General features: G+C 36.1%; 1 protein-coding gene across 11 annotated transcripts in view; it reads right to left on the reverse strand.

Annotated features, from left to right (window-relative positions):
* SOX6 (SRY-box 6) overlaps positions 1-21,962 on the reverse strand; it is a 410,347-nt gene that overhangs the window by 27,434 nt on the left and 360,951 nt on the right. For all 11 annotated transcript variants that reach the window (XM_021401613.1, XM_021401611.1, XM_021401609.1 and 8 more), the window contains one exon: positions 7,140-7,248. In XM_021401613.1, coding sequence (XP_021257288.1) covers positions 7,140-7,248 — 109 coding nt within the window. The remainder of the gene's footprint in view (positions 1-7,139; positions 7,249-21,962) is intronic.

Below are 21,962 nucleotides of genomic sequence, written 5' to 3' on the forward strand. Positions count from 1 at the left end.
GTGGCAATCACAATGAATGAAAGCCATCTTTTAGATTCTGGTCTAATTAATCAGGATATTAATAATTTATTGCAATTTAAATAATAAAGGTATACTTAAGAGAAAAAAAATTTAAAGACCTATAACAAGAATTCAGAGGAATAAAAATTCCAGTGCTTAAGCTTACTGCACTCTCTCTGGAAACACTTCTTTGTTTTCAGACAGCTTTCACTGTTTTCTGATTTTCATCTTTCCCTTCTCAACTGCCATGGCAACTATTACAAATATTTATGTGCGACAAATACTGGCGTGGAGAGGCATTCTTTCCTCCAGTATTTATGAAGCGCTGTCACAAAAGTGGGCGATGCTTTGTCATGCATATACTACCTTCTGTTTACACCTCTGCATAGGAGGGTGTTAAACAAGTTACCTCACGGGTTTGGACTGTGTTGGCAGCCTGCCAGGATTGATCTGCCTGCAAAAATATGGTTCCCTTTCACCTACCTCTTCAGCCGATCAAAGCCAACCTTCTTTGGAGTTAAGAAGGAACTGTCTCGTCCTTTTGTATACGCAGTTATTTGCTGTCGGGCATATGTGAGCATGCTGGAGATTTAAGCATATGATAGAAGTACTCCTTTAAGAAAGAAATGGTGTGCTTTTTACTGAAGAAATTTGAAAAATCCGGGCAGTCGTCACAATGGCTGCCCTACCACTGGGACAGCAGAAATTAAGTTTTGACAGATGGACTTTTTTGGATCTGGACAAGGTGGCAGCTTCTCCTTACCCTTAGGTTATCAGCCTTGTACTACTTCTGTAACTCTTTTTTTGTGTTTCTCCTCAGAAGTCTAAGAAACTACCTTCTACATTGGAAAGGCTCCCTGTGTTCCCCTAGTTGGCTCATTCCTCTCCTCCATCAGTGACTCCAGTTCAGTGCTGCTCTGCTGCCATTGCAACCCCTCATCTGCTCACAACATTGTGAAAAGGGGTTAAATCTGTGAGGATTCCTAAAACCATTTCTTTTCTTCTCTTTCATTCAATTTCCCTTGCTTTTGGGCTCTCATTAGCTCATTTTGTGCTACAAAATGCCTTGCAATGTGGCTAGCTAAAGTCAAATCTGAATAGGAAGTTGAGAGCATTCTACGGACTTAAAAAGAGCAATTGCAGTAACTGCAATATTGAGCAAATCCTCAATTTTGTACGCTGGTCAGCAAATGCACTGTCTGAAATGCTGCAGAACTGGATTCTATGCTATTACTGAATAGAAATAGAAGTAAAGTTGAGCTCACACTCCTGTATGACAAGCTTGGGTTCACGTTCAAAATCAGGTACAGACTGAAACCTGCATATATCTGAATTGGAATTAATAAGATTAAGCTAGGGCTTACTACTGCAACTAGTCTTTTACCAACGGTTAGGCAGCGTGCAATCTCCATTTGGCTTGCCTTCAACCTATTTGATGAATGGTCAAGGATGCCAGGATCAAACATGTAAGGCTTAAAACTACATTTCAAACAGTGACTTGGTATATAGAAAAACACAATCTTTAAACCAGAGAACCTACACATCAAAGTAGGAGACAGCAGGCAGTGAAAGGGTGGACATATGCACTAGCGAGAACACAGGCACTACAGAAGTTTATTTGACTAGAAGACAGGCTGGTACCAAGCCCAAGCTGAGGGCCCGCAGATACATCTCAATGACTGACTTGACATCTAGCATCTATGTTCATTGTGAAGGTGATCTTTGGGAGATTTTGAAAAGTAATAGTCTAATACAAGAATAAAATAAATACATAGATAAAGTGTACAGGCAGATCCCACAGTCATATTATAAAATTATTTTTTTCTCAACTTGCAGGGATGGACCTATTCCTCCTAACTGTGGATCACTGCTTAGCACACTCTGGCAGATTAGTATCAAAGGAAGAAGCAGCAAGTGTTATGCAAAGCTTACAGACTCAGAAAGACTACCACATAAGAAATAGAACAAATAAAAACATCAAAATAGGACTCAGAAGAAAAGGGCTTTGTGAGGCCCATATTGTGAGGCCAAATATTTAACTAGTAAGCCCCTGATTCTAATGTATAAACACAAATGAACACTGAACTTGGAACTAAATGTTAATGCTAATATGGCATTTTCATCTGTTTCCAGTTGCTTTATAAAAGTGAATTTGGCTTCACAATGCATCTATTTTTTCATGTTGGGAAACAGGACATAGAGAAGTTATTTCTCTTTCACAAAATCACATAGTGAGGCAGTAGCAAAACAATAACATTCAGATGTTGTTGCCCTGAGCCCAGGATCCAACCAAGAAAACCATATTTAAACAGATCCAATTCTTTGTCAGGAATGACGATCAGGTCTTGATGGAATTTGAATCCCTACAACCGCTGAAGGAAACTACACTGCAACCTAAGTTAAGGTAAAATCAGTAATTGTCAACAGGAACATTAAGTCTATTCTGCAGATTACTATCTACTACAAAGCAAAATCTTAGCATACTTCCTACAAACTTTCCATAGCATTTCACCACAAGCATAAAAAGTGGAAGGATCTTAAAACATAGTGTGTTACACAAGCACGAGATGTATGTGATTTGATAGAGGCAGTACTATCACCAACAGTGAAAGGAATTTGTTTTTTAAACCTGAGCCAAGAAAATGTGTTCAGAACACCCAAGATTCTAAGATAAAATAACTAAATATTTTAGGCTCCTCCACCTGGAATTTAACAATGACCAATGACTCTTGCCTATATTCTACCACATTCTGGTCAGTTGATGTATGTCAGTCATGTTCAAAGAGGAGCTTTAGCTACGTACAGATTCAAAGCTGTCTCGGTGTGCCCATGCTAGTTAACAATTCTTCAGTACCTGACAGTCTCAAATGCTCAAAATTATGAAGCAACCTACAGAAATAATGTTTCTTTAAAAATGATGAGGTTTGGAGAAAAAAAATCTTGCTTAGTTCTATAACTGGTTGTTTATAATTCCACATTCCAGTTGCTGAACATTTATGAGAGTCTCAAATCATGTTTTTTGACTTAGCCAACTACAATTGTATTACATACTTTAACATGACAACTTGGATTTCCAGGTAATGATACACTTCTAAGAGTTGGGGATTATTCATCAAATGGTGTCACAGTCAGATGTTTTTGTATACAGTCTGAACATGATTTTTAATACAGTTAGCCCAGTCCTGCTGGTAACTAAGGAAGTAATAGGGATGTTGTTTTACGTCATATTTAATATAAAACTCTTATAGATTATTATCAGGCCTCCATTTAGATGACAGTTAGGTCACTCAGAGTAATACAGGCTTTGAATACAGCTTCATATGCAAATTAATCTCTGAAAGGACACCTGGTTGCCATTAGTCTAAAAAATGTTTCACACACTGGTCAGGGATGACAAGTATAAGGCCTGATGTTCATTCTGCAATGTCCTTCCAAATTTAGGTCTTATAATTTCATAAAGTCAAATGTAGAGAATTTCAAGACTTCTCTTATAATTCATGTTTTAAAAAATTACACATGTAGTTTCAAATTCTGATCAATAACCAAATACCACAAGTACTCCTAGAATTAAAGGAAAATGTGACTCAGATCCCGTCAAAGTCAGATCTCTGCCATACATTATAGATAAGGAATAGACAGAAATCATTGCTAGACACTATTACGAAGGCTCTCCATAAACCAAAAAAGCTTGCTGATATTTCTTGTAACAAATTACTTGAACCTTAAAGGCTGTGTCAAAGCTATGAGACCCAGGAGCACTTCCCAGATCTTGTCTGTCTCAGCTGCATGCTGAGACGAGACAGACATGCACCGTGTCTCTGCATGCTTAGTTTCCTTTTGAAATGCAGGTGCGCAGGTAGACATGGAGTGGAACTGTGGAAGTGCACTCCCATGGATCCCTTGGTGTAGATCAGCAAGGGATCAGGATGCAGTTCAAACTGCTTTTCTCCACAGTTTACTGCCAAAAGTGCAACTAAAATTGGACTGCTTGGCTCAGGAGCTTTTTTGTACCCTTCTCCCCGAAAAAGCCCTCTACAGATAGTTAATATGTCTTTTCTAAATATAATATATTTCATAGTTTTGAAGTTTGAACATTCTGGAGACTGAAGTAAACCATCTGATAGATCTAATAGCCATGCACTCACTGTCACAAATTCATGTGGACCTCATAGATCTGATGAAAAAAAAGAAATGGAGTCTAAAGTTGGCCACTAGTACGTTACTTTGGAAATGTTTATTTTCTATATGACTGCATAAAAGTAAACAACAAAAGTGATAAGTATTATCTAAAAGTTGTCTATAGCATTGTGCACTCAAATTAAAAAAAAAAAACTGGTAAAGAAAAGATTAACATTAAGTAAGAATGACAAAACAGAAAGGAAGGTGTGTGAAACACACAAAGTCTTAGAAGGTTATGATGATGATCATTAGGAATCTTTGACATGCACTTGAGATTGTGACCTAGGCAACACACTACAATGCAACAAAACTCTCTTCTTAGAGGAGGCTGAAGGAAAAGTTGTCAAGTTCCTTAGTAACCTGATATTGAAATGGACACATATACACAAGCACAAAATATTGGCAACATATATAAAACAGTCTGGGACATAACAGAACTAGGAACATCTGTAGTATCTTCATGGCAATTGGGAAGAAGTTGTTATATCTGAAAATGAACAGAGCCTGTAGCATGGTACATAACATGAGAGGCAACAGTCTAACTGCTGACATTTCAGCAGGACTGTTTTCAGTAGGCTTCTACTCTAAGAGATGCCACATCAGAAGCGTCACCACCTAGCTATCTTGCCAAAGAAGCAAAACTTGAGAGATATTTTGAAGGTCTTTTTTATATCCAGCTAATGTCTAAGTTCACATCGTGTATAACTAGAAGGACAAACGAGCAGCTCAGTTTGAAATCCTGCCAGCATTTTTCACATCTCAGCAAAGGTGCTGGCCCAAAACCTCTCTTCCAGAGACATCTCTTGGCTGCTAAACAAAGTACGGAAATCTGAATCCATTCATGAACTCAGATTTCCCATGTAGCAACACACCATACCTCAAGCTGCCCCACCAGCTCTAGAAAGACACTGTCCTTAAACTGGCACAGATCACTGTATCTTGGGTTACATATGTCAAAGTTTCATTGTGCACTATCCAGTAAAAAGAGGGGATGTTGGTATCATGAGGTCTATAAGGATACTAAATTAATAATACTAGAAAGAAGATGGTAGAATTGAAGGAAATGATTTAAACTTAGATAGTTGAGAGATATTTTGGAACCAATAACTGTGTATGTATCTGTAAGTATCCTGTTGCAACTTTTCATCCCAACTGAGTAAAAAATACTCTTCAAGATGTTGTAACATGAGATGTTCCACAGAAGGATGGGAACTCCTTCTCAATGCAGTTTATAAATAAATGATTAGTCACTTAGCAATTTTTAAAGTCCATACATCTCCAAACTCTTTTTTCCAGAAAAAAAAACCAACACAGAATCCGGAAATTATTGGTTTGATAATGATCTATTACAAAATATGTATATACATATATACGTACATACACATATATGTATACTGGGAACATCTGAAATGTTTCAATAAGATGTTGATCTCCTAATGAATATTATTTGTAATAAAACAATTGATAAGCTTCAGTCACCATCTTATGTTACTGTTAAGGAGACCAGAAAGCTTGATTATGAAAAATTACTTTAAAATAATTGTTTAAGCAAAGACTTGAAGGCATGTGCTCATAGTACATGTCAGTTCCACCTGACAAGCTTTAAGCCAATAAGTAGGAATATTTTGCTGAAGTAAATTGGAGTGTTGCTATTCCTCTGTATGAATGAGTCAATACAGGAACATCTTGGATCTCAACATTTACCTTTCTGCATTTTTTTTGAAGGTGCTTTAGGCACCTTAATGAGGGACTCATTAAGGACAATGTAGGTGTGCTGGCAATCAAGGCTTTAACTTGTTTTATCATAGGCATTTCACTATTTGTACAGTAAAGAAAAGGTAGCAATTACATGTGCTGTTGTTTTTAGACTTCCAAATGAAAAGAAAATTTGTGAGGCCTTATCTAGACCATTTATTTTTGAGTCACAGAGATAAGAACGGAATATGTGCTCAGATAAATATTTCTCTATACAGAAAACATCAGTGCATTTTTATCAGACAAATTCTGTCTGCATTTCAAGAATCATTTTAAAATTGCCCTATTTGTCAAGAGTCACAAGCTTATTTTCTTTTGATCCAAGACAAAAGTAAATTGTGAACTTGTAAAATGTTTGGATATTAACAGAAAATAATTAGAGATATTTTAATCTTTTCCTGAAGAACAGTGGTATAAGTAGAACTTGTTCAGGAAAAAAAAGAAGACGAAGAAGAAGTAAACTGAAGGGGCAACATGGTATTTTTTGCTGAGTAGTAGATTAATCTTACTACAGTGACTGGTAGGGTTCATATCTACCTACATGCTCATTTGCAATGTATCATAGGGTATACACTTTCCAAGGTTAAAATCAGCCTTGAGAAACACTGAGTTCCATCTGTGGCTTGACACTGTATGCCTGATATATTGAATAGGTCAATAAAATCTGTGCAAATGTACTGAAGCTTTATATCATGTATAAGACATTCATATAAAAATGTGAAATATTTTTACATTATCTCTTGACAGCTGTCTGTCAAAAAAAGTGTGCATGCTATATCCCAAATAGTTGGTGAGTGCAACAATAGGCAGTCTCCTTGAAGAGCTCTAACTTTCTCCAAAGCTGCTTAATCCTTAAAAATTGAAAGAATATATACATATATATCTGTTGCCTCGCTGAGATGATTTTCTCAGTGTTTCCTACACTTTTGTTAGTAGTATAAAATGTATAAACTTAATTGTCAGCTGGCTGGGGGGAAGGGGGGGGGAAGGGAACAGCTGCACTGCAGGAGGGTTTAGAGTATTTATGCAAAGCAGTACTTTTAACGGATCTACCCTTCGCCATTTAGTTACTAAAACAAAAACAAAACAAAAAAAAGTGTTGCCCTAGAACAGCTAGAGGGTATCTATGACACTGGTAGCATTTCAGCTACACAACCATTCTGTGATGCAATGTTGAATAACCTACAGTAAAAACTGCAGCTCACCTTCTGCATCTTCTGGCCTAGTAAGATCGATGACACCAGGGCCCAGTTTTCCATCTTCATTGGGTTTCCCTGTTAACTGTGGGCCTAAATTCTCAAACCTTGTTCTTTCCTGGAAGAGAACAGAAATAGTCTTAATGCTCTATATATATTAGTTCTCTTAGTGTGCCTGTGCATGTATGTATGCAGTGACATGTGCCTTGTTTTTTAAATACCAACAATGAGTGCATTTAATTAAAAATTTAACTCAGAGACTATTTTTTACAGATTCTGAACGTTTGCATTTATGAAAATCAGTTTTAAATGTGAAACATATACAGAAGCTTTGAAATTATTTTGATCTGCACTGCCATAATGCATATATGATTGTACATGCAAATACAAAACACACTTGGCAGGAAACAGTGCCAACTGATGCTGCTCACTTTGCCTTACCACATATTTCAAACTTAAACTGGAGAAGACAGCCAACATTTGGGAGATATAAAAATTCAGAAATTGAAAGAATTTGTATTAAAAAATAATGCTAATTTAATGGAAAAAAAAACAAAAACACCACTTTTCCCCACTATGAGAATCAGTTTAGCCATCATACCTCAAAGAATACACAAGTCTAAATTTTATGCGAGTTTTTCAAAGATGAGTATTTTAAAGAAGTAAAAATAGATGATAGAAATGACAGTATTATTTTGTCTGGGAATTTAAATTGAACCTCAGTGGAAAAGGAACCTGAGGAGTTAAGAGGAGAAAGGGAGAGGGAAGTGGAGGGGGAAGGGAAAAGGATAGGGAAAGGAAAGGAAAAAGGAAAGAAGCGCAAACTCCTAGGAAAAATAAAATACAAAAAGCTTTTGAAAGCTGGAGACCTCCATAGGAAAGTTGAAACTGGAAACTGAAAGGTATTTTATGTGTTAACCCAGTTAGTTCTTCAATCAGCTACTGGACAAGGTCAGTACAATTGACAGCGTAGAACCGTCCCACAATAGTAGTCTCTGTAGTGCTGTGTATCAGTAGCAAAACATTCAATGGTTATCATTAATTTAGCGTTCTCATTTGAAGGAACATAACATGTTTTCCCTCTTGCCTTGTTGTTACCTCTTCAGACTAAACTTGGCATTATGTTGTACTTGTGAATGAATGAAACCTTGTTGTTCATTACTATGAAACAATATTAAATGTCATGTCAGCTTGAATTTACAGACATGAAATACCAGCTTTCAGCTCTACGAACAGTTTCTCCATGTTATACTTAATGCATTATGCAGAAGTAGAGTGCTGATTGCTGTTCAGTCTATTGTTCAATGACCTAGTTCTGTGCTGTGTATGCTAGACATAAAGGAAAAGATTATGAGTTTCTCTCCTGCAAAAGGGTTAGAAAATTGCAAATGTTCTTACGAACAAAACATACTTGATGGCCTTGACTTCTCATTTGCTCCACCTCCAAATATTTCTTTGTATTACCACTATATTTTAATAATATGCTTCAGAAATAAGACCTATCAGCCAAACAGTTCAGGAATTCTTTTGATTCCCCATTCTTTTGATTCCTCCAATCATGGATCATTGTCATTTTTAAATTTGCAGGGGAAGGAAAAAAAGCACAAAAAACCTGATGCTGGATTTGCTATAAATTACTATAAATATTATATTAGTTTCTAAAAGTTTCTCGGAATCTTCCAATCGTAACAGAAGAGCTCTGCACTTGATATTCACTTAACTTATTTTCCTTTGTAAAATCTGTGGCTGATGAAGGAGCATATGTATACAATGGAACTCATAGAAAAAAGGAGTTACAAATGAAATGTGACTGCAGAAACGGACTGTAATACTTGAGGCCTAATACTGCACTGAATTATGCTGTGCAATGCAACAATACATCCTGAATCATCAGGATGGGTTCTGTTTTACTGGTAGACAGAATAAAAAATAAGTTTATCAAAGATTCTGCATTCCATTGCAAAAGGCAGATTTGCAGTTGAGATAAAAACAAAGATCAGTACTAAGAAAACAGCTTCTCACATATATATTGTCTCTAACAAAATATTTGCACTAAAAGCTTTTTCTTAAGGATGTTAACACAGCACCTGCAGTACTCTTGGAAGAACTGCCTTTAAATGTGTTTCAGAAGAAATACCTTTCTGCTATAAAAATCAACAGACCCTGCTACATATCAATATGCACATTTGAAATAACTTTCTAGTCATTCATTCTCTTTGATTTTACCAGAAAATATTCTGTTGGAAAAAAAAAAAAAAAGAAAAAAGAAAAAAGAAAAAAGAGAAAAAAGAAAAAAAAAAAGAAGTGGAAAAAGAAAAAAAAGTTTCTGAAAGAATATCAATATTTTGACATAGAAGAAGAAAAAGGAGAATTAAATGATAAGGTTCAGGAACAGCAGAACAAAAGCACTTATAAAAATACCCGCTCTTGTCAAACAGAGATGTACTTACAGTTATTGCACAACCTCTTCCTTCTACTTCATGAAAAGCCATAACAAAGCTAAGTATATTTCAATCTTTGAATACCTTTTAAAGACATTTATTTGATTGCTCTTTTTAACTAGAAATAATCTGCATAAGCAATTGTAGAAAAAAATTCAATATCTGCACTGGGGTTAGACAAATTCAGAAGAAACGTGAAAAACAGGACAACGTTCTTCAATGCTAATAATGTTTTTATCTAGTATATACCTTTACGATTCAGTGAAATACAACAAATTCATCTGAAATCTGAGTTCATCCTAAAGAGAATAGTTATTTGAACTAATAATCCTTTTAAAATTTACCTGTTTCCTAGTATGTGCAAAGACTGAGAGGAAGATCAATTCTGCACATAGTATTCCTTTATGAACTAAAAAAGACACACCTTCATTTAAATTAAGTACCTACTGTTACCAACACATGGATTATAGCTGCACACATCACTACTGGATATATTGTTACTCCCCTCATACTTGCACTCATTGAAAATTTTGTTGAGTTTGCAATAAAGTGTACCATTACAGACAGTGCACGTGCTTTATTTCCTGTGAAGAAGCATTTTGGATTTTTCTCATTTTTACTTTTTTGATTGTACTGGCTCTGAAGCTCATACCGTGTAGTCACATTAAGTTTTCCCATTAAAATCTATGAGAAAGGGTTTAGGACATGGCACGGACAACCTTTTCTCATATGACTAGACCAGCACAGTCACTTGGAGTTCATGTGGAATACCAAAAGCTCTTTCAAGCACAATTCAAATCCTTTCTGTTTCTGTTTATTTTGAACATAGTGTGAAAATGATTGTGTCTGTAAAATAAGAAAAAGACAAGATTCTTCTTAAGATCCAAATCTTAATTTTCCATTCAGTGATATTATTAGGCACTTATTTATGCATTGCCAGTCACAAACATGCAGGAAATGTAAAAGTTATTGAAAAAATTAAAGTCTGCTCAACTGTCTTGCAGGACTGTTGGTTCTCTAAGTGCTTTGAAATTATGATGTATGAGGTAGATGTTGCATATTAAATAAAGATATTTAAATTATAAAGCCCCCGTTAGTGAGAGCTGATGAATGTTAAATGTTATGAGCCACAAGGCTGTGGCATCCATCATATTCACATATTATCACAGTCAGTGATGGAGCAGCCCCAGTGATGACAGATAGACTGCTAGATAGTTATCCTTTATTTCCAGAGTTGCCGAGCAAGCCTATCAACCCCTTTGGCATTATTTTTAGCTTTGCATTAAATTAGCAATTTCCCATCACGTTCTGGCAGAAAGTATCAATTCCTTCTTCACAAGTGGAAGGTAGAAGAATGATTTACTAAAGCAAGGAGAAGAGGAAAAAGAAGCAGTTGCCCCTTCCTCTGAAAAGGCTATGAACTTCAAATGACTAGAAACAAATATAAAATTGTGATCTCGTGAAAGAACAGCAATGAAACAGTAAGCACACAATAATGGCTTTTCTCTGCACTTAGATAAAAGCTGAATTTTTGATGTGCGCAGTATATTTTCATAAAATTTTATATACTATGTTTTATACACTTATTGGCTATTCCATAATAATGTGTGTGCTAACAGTAAAATTGCTCTTAAATTTATGTGTGTTATTTATACGTTCCCACGTAACAATGCTTTTTGTTGTAAAAAATATTCTGTTTATTAATGTAACTTTACAACCACTGCATCCAAGATCCGTGGTAAATTAACGACATTTTTATTATTTTATAGTGTCATTAAATTTTTACTGATCACTCCATCAAACTGAAGCAATAAAGGCCATAATGCAAACTGGGACACTTAGATCAGGGGAGCAGGAAGGCATTCCATATAGTCTGAAGTAAACGGCTTGCTGTAAATGATATTTATACCATCTTTAAGGATGTGAGAATACTTGGACAAGTTTGGCAAAACTGTTTCTGTAGTACCATGGATTGTGTACTTAAATAACAGTTTACTTGCCAGGAAGACAAGTTTTTTTCAAACCATATGCGAGAATATGACTGATTGCATCCATCTCTTGAAAAATAATATATGAAATGTAATAATACACTGGGCACTCCTCCCTTCTGGATTACCAAGACTGATCCGACTATACCCATGCCTCAAATTATTTCAACATGCTTGCTTTTTCCACATCTGAAATGTGTGCTCAGACTGAAATGGAAAATGGCATGCACGCTGATCGTTGTGTGAAAGATTTAAAAAATACATCTTTTTTGCAAACAAATACTTTTTATTTAAGTAGACATGTTTGGACAATGATGTAAGGCCCTTTATTTCAATAGTCTAGCATCGAAGCAGTTGCCAACATTAATTTAAAGAGCCAGTTTCTCTAAAATGAATTAATATGGGTTGTTCACTGAAGCCGCAGAGCGTATGACTGAAGGGATATAATTTCTTCTGAGGACAGTAGTTTAGTTAGAATGACTACAAATAATTATCACATGTTGTCTTTATGTATAAAATATATTTCTATTGAGTTATTCCACACTAAGTATTCTAGCAGCTTATTTGCTAACTGTTATCTGTTCTCTTCACATACCATGGATGGCAAACAACAGGCAAACAACTTACTATATTCAAAATATCAAAAGGACATTTTCAACACTGAGAAATTTATTGCTGGCTTGCGTAATGAGGAAGCACAAGACTTTCTTTTTTTTATCCTGGAAAGTCAATATACAAATGTCCCAAGCTTTTTGCTTATTCTTACTACTTCTTAGCAGCTAGGACTGAAAAGTTAAATTGCCCTCCACTTCGAATCTTTTGCAACAGCTTGGCACGGTGGGGATAATTACAAATTGACTTTCAGCCTTATCTCTGGGTATTTTAGTTATTATGGGTGGGAAGTTTAAACATTAACCTTATTACAACAATGTCAATCATCTTACTGGTGTGCAGGCATGCAACTGCTGGAATTCCTTCGATGGCAAAGTAGATAAACACAATAGTTGCATTATCGTTACAACTAGAAGAACAGCAACCCCATAGAAAGGCCTGTGGATTTTGAGAACTTTGTGGTGAATGTTTAGAGCTCAATGGATTTTCACCCCAAATTGCTGCTGTTTTCAGTTTTTGAAGTCCCCTATAGTGTTCATAAACTGCTCCAATACTGCCTTTGTACACTGAGCATACAGCATAGATTATCATACCTGCTGCACACTAAAGGGTTTTATTATATTACAGTGCCTCAAAACAAACATCCTGCTTCAAAAGGTGGGGTCATTAGAAAAGAAAGAAGTCATCAGGTCCCTTTGTTAAATATAGTCTTCCATCTTAAAGCATGACTGAAAAGTAAGAGATTAAAAGCAGATAAAAGGGAACGTACATGATTTTTTTTTTTTGCCGAAGTGGCAAGCTTCAGCTGGCCTCCACATGACAGCATCATATACACAAACCCATCACAACAAGAAAATATTCCAGAGTTCCTGAGTAACATAATTTCATAGTGATGGTCATGACGTGGGGCTTTCTTCTTTAAGACACATTCAGTAGCCAAAATTGAGAGTTGCAAAATAATCAGAATCTAAAGTATCAAGAAAAATGTTTAAAACTGAAGTGCTAAAGGCCAAAAATTCATCAGATAAATACAAATCCAAACTGTCTACTTCTAAAAAGTCTCTTTAATTATTTTGGAAATCTGATTTTAAGGATCAGAATGCCAAGAGTCTCTGGATAGCACAAGCAGTAGCCATCCTGAGCTCTGAAAACAAATAAGGATTCAGATGAATCCCCTGACTACTGGAAACATATACCAGTAAGCCAGTAGATTTCAGTGCACTGAGGCTTGCCTTTAAAAATAAGAGCGTATGAATTCAAAAGTATTTTTCAAAAGCAAAGAAAAAATAGAAATAGCAAATATTTCCACCCAAGTAGGATACTGTGCCCTCCTACTCATGAGGTTTTGACATACCCTTAACTATTGCTGCACTTGCAGGCACTCCTAAGCTATCCATTTGCCCTGGTTAGATTACTTTCAGCGGGATTACTGCACTTACTGAGCCCCCTTAACCAAATGCTTTATGTCTTTGTTCATATGGTTTTAATATGGTTTTAACCAATTGCAAGGTTATTTATAAGTTTGCAGCTCCCCAGTAGTTAGAGTTATGAAGCGTTCAGACTTAAGCATATCCAGTTGTGTGGTAACCCAACTACTGCTTTCATGCGGTTTCCAACTTTTTATTCATGCACAAAGGCATGATGCATGGTTGTATCTGAGAACTCTTTGATTAACTCTTTGTTTCAGCAGCAAATTCATGTGGTAGTCTACAGTAAAATTACACATCAACCAAAATGCAAAGATTTTTTTTTAAATCACAGAAACTGTGGAATTCTGCCTTATATTGATGAGAAGTCATTAGTCTGTGAAAAACAAAGGGATAATCAATTAAATTAACAGCTGGTAAATGAAAAACAAACAAAAAGAATTGCTACTTAACAATGCAGAATTCACCAGAGGTCAGAAAGAGTCCAAAGCCTGGGCTGTCACTTGTTTTTAAAAGAGCTGGATAATTTTACAACTGTTAATAACATTTGTAGTTACACATGCTAAGATAATCAAATCTCATGTTCCAGAGTGTAAGCTATTCAATTGTCGAGGTTAAAGAGAAATTCCCTCGTTCTCTCTGCTGCACTCTTCCCTCCTCACCAACATCTACAGATGATTAACTGGGAGCCTTCTAGGGAGGGAAGTTAATTTTCTTTTATAACATCAGGTATTGCCCACTATGTTTAAGGGAGAACTGGCGAATAGTTTAAGACTTAATCTATGTACCTTGCAACTACAAAGAATCTGAGTGGAACCATTTTAAAAACACATTTTTCTTTTAACTAAGCACATACATGTGCATTTCTGAGAGACAGACAGATGAAAATAATCACAAATGGCAACTTCTACCAGGAAACAGCACAGTTGTTTTTCCTGTGCCGTAAGGTGATGAACGTGAGCAATTCCATAGCTACTCTTGGATCTTCAGAATGGCCATTCTTATTTCTAACGCCCGAATTACAAGAATAAGTGCATAAACACATGGCAAAGCATTTTTTTTCCTTAGCAGAATAAATAAAACATAGGAACAATAAACATTTTGCTATATTTCAGTTGAATTTAGCAGACGGTTGAACCTTGTCAGTTATATCCTCACTTTGACAAAGTTTAAAAATGCAGACATTGAAATGACTTAAAAGTGTACAGGAATACTTTTGCAAAATAAAGACTTAGTGCCATGATTGTGTAAATGCATCTGTCCATACTTTCCCAAATCTTTTTGCTTGTCATAAAGTTTCATTGAAAGTATTATCATGCGTTACAACTGGGACAGAATTTAGAAGAGCAGAGATTTGGTTCCTCTCCTCAAAACTGTGAATTCCCTTTTCTCTTAATCATCTAGTAATATATTCCAGGCCGAAAACACAGTCTTAGCAAGAAGCCACACCAGTGTAACAACCAGCAAAACTATCCTAAGTTCAGCAAAACAGTTTTTTTTGGAATGGAAAAAAAAAAAAGGAAGAAAAGAAGTCACCAATTTCATTTTCATTGTGGTGTTCTGCAAACCTCAACAGCACAAAGGAAATTCAGCTGCCCTCCAGGCAAATTTGGGAAAAGAGAGATCTTAAAAAATCCAGTACACTGACACATACACAGACCACTGGTCAGACTTCTCAAGAAACAAGATGATGATCTTTTATAAACAATATAGAAAATAAATGTATGAAAACAGACATCTATATGTCTGATTTTAAACCTATAAAAGCTAAAAGCATGGCAGCTGTCATCACAGATACTTTCATTCCATCATTTTAATTATGCAAGGTACATGTCAGATTTTGTGACATGATGAAACAGTACTGAAAAAACTGATAAAATGGTGCAATAACCAGTTACCTAGTAGCAATAAATGCATTTTTCCTACTCTGCATTTTTCCTACTGTGTGAGTAGTAGTTATAAAGATTTAAAAACAAATACTCTGAATATTCTATTTTCAAATATTTCTAAATTAAGGAACTAAATTTCAGGGGAAAATCTGAACCTACATTTTGTGCATTTATTACAGAAATATCTGCACATCAACAGTGTTGTATATTGCAGGTACGGATGCCAGCATTTCCATTAGATGCTCTGAATGCATTACTGGGGGAACGGAACCCTTTTGTTTATCTTTATACACAGTGCAACCCCCTAGACAGGGCTGTTCCATTCCAGTTTCAGAAGACACCTGAAGTAGCTTAAATTGATGATGCACAAGACACTTGGGCTTAAATGTTCATATTCATATTTAGAATTAGAAATGCAATCAAGGCAGTTAAAATCCCACTGAATGCTACTGTGTTCAAATATATGCCTTGGCTTATGCTATATGTAAATATATAATTGCATATCATGCATATATAGATTATGAAAGCTTTTTCTCTATCAATCTGTTTTTTCCCTCCATTTTGTAGCATTTTAGGCATATTTTTTCAAGGAGACTTTTTATGACTGCTGCTTATATATTACTCTACGTATACTCAGTCATTTTTCGTTATGTTCAGAGAGAAAATAAACATATCACTAAAGAATAAATAAAGACGGGTGACAATGGAACAATGATAATAACATCATTATGCAGTGTTTTGCCTCTTGTACCCCATCAATGCCATGTTTTTCTCTATTTCAGCCTCAGGAAAATGTGGCACTTACTGTTTATGTCAGGAAGGCAAGATTACTGTTTGCAAGATTACAATATCAAGTGTGATGCGTATAATGACTGTGGTGATACAGATGTACACCTCATCTCCTGACTTTAATCTTCATTCAAGAGAAAAAAAACTGCAAGTTGCAAATTCTTGCAGATTCATATAGTCCTTAAGTTTCCAAGGTAGTTCTTGTGTGCTTACACTGAATCTGATGATAAAAATTGAACTTCTTCCCAGGCCAGGAAAGATACTTTCACTTCTTTGATTACTCCTTTTTCCCTTTGACCCAGGTAGGCTGAAAGCCTTTGCGTGTGGAGGAGAATTATTTTTGTTTAGATATAAAACAATAGAAAACCAAGGACACAGTCCTGTAAGCAGACAATATCTTGCATTCACAGGGGCTTAGCTGAAGGCAAAGGAACGATCTCTGCCAGCGCAGTTGCCTTATTTACTTACTTATCTTTCTAATACAACCAGAGCAAAGTCGTTCAAAAATTTCATTTTTAATATTTGTACTCTAGTAAAAAGCAACCCAAACTCAATTCACGAACACTATAAATTTATCACACAAAAAGAAAGCAACTAATAAAATAGGATAAGGGTTCCAATTTTTATAGCCAATAGGCAAATACATGCAAATATTTACTTCCTGGAAACTTGTCAAGATTTACATTGGACGGAAGAAGCAACTCTTCCAAGCAGGAAGAAAAAATCAAAATAATGTAAGAGAGAAGGTACTTTATAAGGATAATGGAAAGCCATGCATATTTTTTCATGCAGAGTCCAGGAACCCTTACACCTGAAACCATCTTAAATGCAAAATGACTACCTACAGGCTGAAAAATTTATGTGGTTTTACTACTGCAATATACAAAGACAAAACTGCTAGTTATCTATAGCTAATGCTACTGGCAAAAATCCATTCTCTAGCTTCTCATTTAAAGTAGACTGATTTTATAAACATTGTTTTGCTTTCATCATGAAAACATTGTTTTGAATTTCCCACATAAGATATCTATTAAAGTACTCTTCAGATCAATGCAGCAATGACAATTTAGAAAATGCTCTTTTATCATAACAACAAGTCTTGGATGGGAGTTTCAAAAACAGCAGTTTCACCCACTGAGCATATTAGACACTTATGTCCCACCTATGATCTATTTTTGACCTATTTTTTTCACCATCAGCTTAGACTGGGTTCTACATACATCTCTCAGCATTTAAAATGATGCTTTTCTTCTTCTTCCCTGTCTTCATTAATCCACACTAGATGACATATGTGGAATAACTCATATAATTAACTGAAGGAACATTCCTACACCTCATTCCAGTGCAAGATTTTTGCAACTCTGTGGACAAATACAATCAGTGAGTAAGAGGGAATTTCTTGTTTTATACCTTTCTTACTTCTTTGTATATTTGTATACTTCATAGCTGCATTCATATTTTCTACTTCTTTCTTACAGGAAAAAGAATAATAACATCCTGGGGAAGCAATCAATATTTTGGAGCCTTTTACTACTATATATGTAAACAATCATAATACCTACCACTGTGCAGCAGTAGAACCCAAACCATTTAGAAAAAAAGTTGGTAACAGTATCTCCAGGCACAGAGAGGGGAAATTATTATCTTCTGGTTACCCAGAAAGTCAATGATTAAGCTGCGAACTGAACCCAGGACTACTGAACATTAGGCCAGTCCACTGGCTGTTATGCCACAGTGCCTCCATCGTAAATCTATTTGATGGATTTTTCAGTCATGGAACATTAAAGGCTCTGCTCTTGTCTAATGAATATGTTTAAAGAAAACAGTACAAACAAAAGCAAATGTAACACTTGAATTATCTGAGAAGCATTGCTTTGATGTCACACTTGGATGAAGGATTTCCTACTGCAGACCTGTATACACCTATACATTCTGATAAATATTTTAGCCAACACCATTAGCTGGCATACGTGCATCTACTTATGTCTGAGAAGGGAACATAATCAGTTTTAGTTGGTTAAGTATGTGCCGAGCCAAATTTTATATTATTACCAAAAGCTTGGCAGTGCAGTAGCAGTGGCAAGTAGCAGAAAATTGCTTACAGTGTTATTTGCCAGATTACTTGAACGATTTACATCGGGTTTTCAAAAGAGTTTGGAGTATTAAAAACTTAAGATTTGGAAAAGCCTTGGACTGTGGATTTTTGTTCCTAGTTGCAACATGATGCACAGGAGAGGGTTATGATACAGTATGAATTTACTAAATGAAGCTTTTCTTTTTTATTAGACAAACCACCTGAAACATTCAGGAGCAGTTCAGTTTGAACTGTTACAATATTTTTTTTTAATTGAAGATTTGGAGAGCCAATTGATTTAGATTAAATGCTCAACCTTTCACATCCACTTGTTTAAGATTCATGTTGACATTGTACTAAATACAGCGATAGAGTTTGTATTCCAGATAAATTGATCTGACTACAAGCCTCACTCTTTAGTAAGATTCTTACTCCAAGATAAATCAATATTTAATATCTCCTGCAACAGCCCTAGTAGATAATTTTAAACCTTTTCTCCATTCCATTAAGTTACCTTCTAAAATTCTTTATACAGGCTTTCACAGATGACTTCTGAAATACTAGTTTATGAAAAGCAGTCCGAAATTCATTAATTCAGATGGAAAGGGTTTTTTAATCTTGCTGCATTGTGCTGATCTCTAAATCCATCTCTGTTTAGCTAATTCTCCTGCTCAGCTAATTTGAAAAATAAGCAAATACTTCCTGTAAACCTGTAAGGCAGATTTTAAACATAAGAAAAATATCCTTTCACAGTTTACTATATGGGAGAAGGTAACTTTAGGGTGTGGACTTCTGTGAAAACAGAATGACCAAGGATCTTCTTTACTCTCTGAGAGGATGGATACTCTGCATCATCAGGTACTAGCCTCCACTCACGTCCAATCCCCCTGCCACATCAACTAAGAGTAGCAGTGATAAGCAGCTAATACAAGCTAGACTCAGGCATCAGTCACATCCCATCTTCCATTTTGAACCTTAAAATCTACTGTCGTCTCCCTCGCTTCTCCCCACCTTCCAGTCTTATGGAGTAGCAAAGGAGGAGGAAAAACATCTTTCCCCCCCCTCAAACCTCTCCTATGGCTAAGAGCCCCAGTGGGATAGGAGTCTTTGATATCAGAAGAATGCAAACAGCAAGGCTCGGGTTTGCCTCTTCGTAGGGTTTAGAAACAGAGACATAAGAGGAATTGCAAATTATTATATATTGGGAGAACTGAAAGGGATTATGCCAAAAGGAAGGAAAGAACTATATACTCTGGGGCTATCTGGTTGTATATCCACCATTCAAACTACAGGATCTTCCTATTTCTACCTGTGTTCTCCCTTACTCTTATTTCTTACACTGCATTCAAAGCACAGTTTCAGAGACACTGTCTGCAGCAGTGAAGCTGTCCCATCCATCACCTTCCAACCTACTGGTTTCTGACACACACAGTCCATAATCCTTTAATTCTTCTGATTCAGCTGTTTGTGGTATCATACTGAAAACTCAAACAGTGAAATGTTTCAGCTTGAAAAAAAAAGACGAGGGGTGACTTTTTGTTTTTGAAGCCATGTTTTGTTGCTTACAAAGCAGAGTTGCCTAAGTTATTGTGTCCTTGAAGAGCCAGTAAGCTGCAGCCCAGAGCAAGGTCAAAGAACCAGTGGTGAGAACCTCCGTGCACTGGAGTTGCAGCATGTGGAACCTGGTTGCTCTTGCCTTGCAAATTCTACTTAAGATCTTCACGTCGGAACCATTACATGCTTTAGTTTGGTTAAGTGCGCAGCGTAAAGGTGTTGGATCCTAAATTCTTTAATCACTAACATAATATAAATATTAAAGGAAAAAAACTACAACTGATTATCTTATAATGCAGCTTTCCATTTTATCTTTATTCTTTTCCTACCTCTAAGCAATCAGAAACGTGATAAAATGTGCATTCTGCTCATGAGAACAGTTTTGTGTTCAGCCTAGTCTTGAACTCAAGTAAAAGGCAGATTTTGTGACAACAAGAATAGTCATATACAGAACACACCCACTGTACAGAAAAATGTGTGAAACAATCGTCACTTTTCACCATGTAAGATGCTAGTGGGAATTCTACTGTGGAAATTGCATGCTATTCTATTAAGATGTGACACACAACAGCAGTAAGAAGATGTTACCTTGTTAAGATTTTACAAGAGTTCCAGCAAAAGCACATTGAGGGTAAGCAGTAGGAAAGAAGAGCAGCAGCAGGGAGATGAGGAAAGGAGATCCAAGCTGGCAGATCATTGCAAACACTGCAAGAAAATTTCCATCTCTCACATGGTAACAGAACAACAGAGATTTCCACTACCTAAACTATAGTCTGCACCACATCAGGAGCACTCCTGATACCAGGGGAATGGAATCTCAAAACATTTGAAGGATGAATAAGTAGTGTAGGTCCTGATTCAGAGAGACACCCTTGTTGAAATACACCCTCAATATAGCAAATGTTTTGCATTAAGAGAGCTTAAGTAGGGGTCATGAACAGGAAATAACCTTTTTTTTTCTCCTTTTTACTGTATTCAGTACACTGTCCTTATACATATTCCCAAATAGCTACAGTAACACAGTGCAAATGGAAATAAATGGAAATCAGTTGATAAACTAAAGTAGTACATTTCCTCTTCTTCTCTGACAGTTAATTCACATATCTACTACAAATTTCTCAGACTGCAGCTCGTTACTGTTGCCTATCCATACTGGTGAGTATATCCTGAGAAACTACAGATGGCTTTTGCACTGAATGGAATGGAAATTCTTTGTAGCAGGGTATGCTAGTTAGTGCAAAGGACTGATAGGTGTCCTCATCTATACACTGTCAGTCTACAACTGTGAATATTAATTCATTAGCCTCTTCTTTGAAAAGAAAGAGAAATAAAGCTTGAGGGAATGAGGGTGGGAGCAAAACTCTGCAGAACAACACATTTCTTGCATTTTCTAAAAGAAAGCAAAATGCTGACACTTTATCAATGAGGTGTTTAGCAGCTATGGTATGGCATGATCTGTAGCATGATTCTAAAGAATAAAACACAAGTTATGCAAAAAAGAGCACAAAGGTAATCCCTTGATAAAGAGGAATTCCTTCGGAGGAAGACTGCAGCCAGACAACCTAATCTTATTTATGAGTATTCAAAGAGATTGGCTGGTACCAGGTGAGGAACAGAATTCTGGCAAGGAGCTGGCAATTGAATATGTTCTGGCAACCTGCTGAAACCCTGATGGAACAAAGTTTTACAGTACGTGATGTGTCAATGACTCACTTTGTGTACAGTTCTAATGCACATCCTCCCAGTGATAGCTTCAATTTAGACTGGCATCTGAAATATAGCAAAGACTGTTTCCGGGCTTTAGAAAGGGAGGAAGCATGTAAAAATAGGATGCACTAAGCAAAAATGTACATGTATATAAAATAAAGTTCATCTGAATAGCAATCATGTAATGAAACTGTCTCTTAAGAATTAAACTCAGGGATGCAAAGAAAATGGCAATGAGAATGCATCTATTGCCTGCTATTCCAATAAGCTTTTTGGCAAAACAACAGCAAAAACATGCAAAGCTACCTGATCAACACAGGTCTGACATTAAACCACAAGTTCCCACTTCTC

Source organism: Numida meleagris, chromosome 6 (genome assembly GCF_002078875.1).
Source record: "Numida meleagris isolate 19003 breed g44 Domestic line chromosome 6, NumMel1.0, whole genome shotgun sequence".
In the NCBI taxonomy this organism is placed as follows: domain Eukaryota; kingdom Metazoa; phylum Chordata; class Aves; order Galliformes; family Numididae; genus Numida; species Numida meleagris.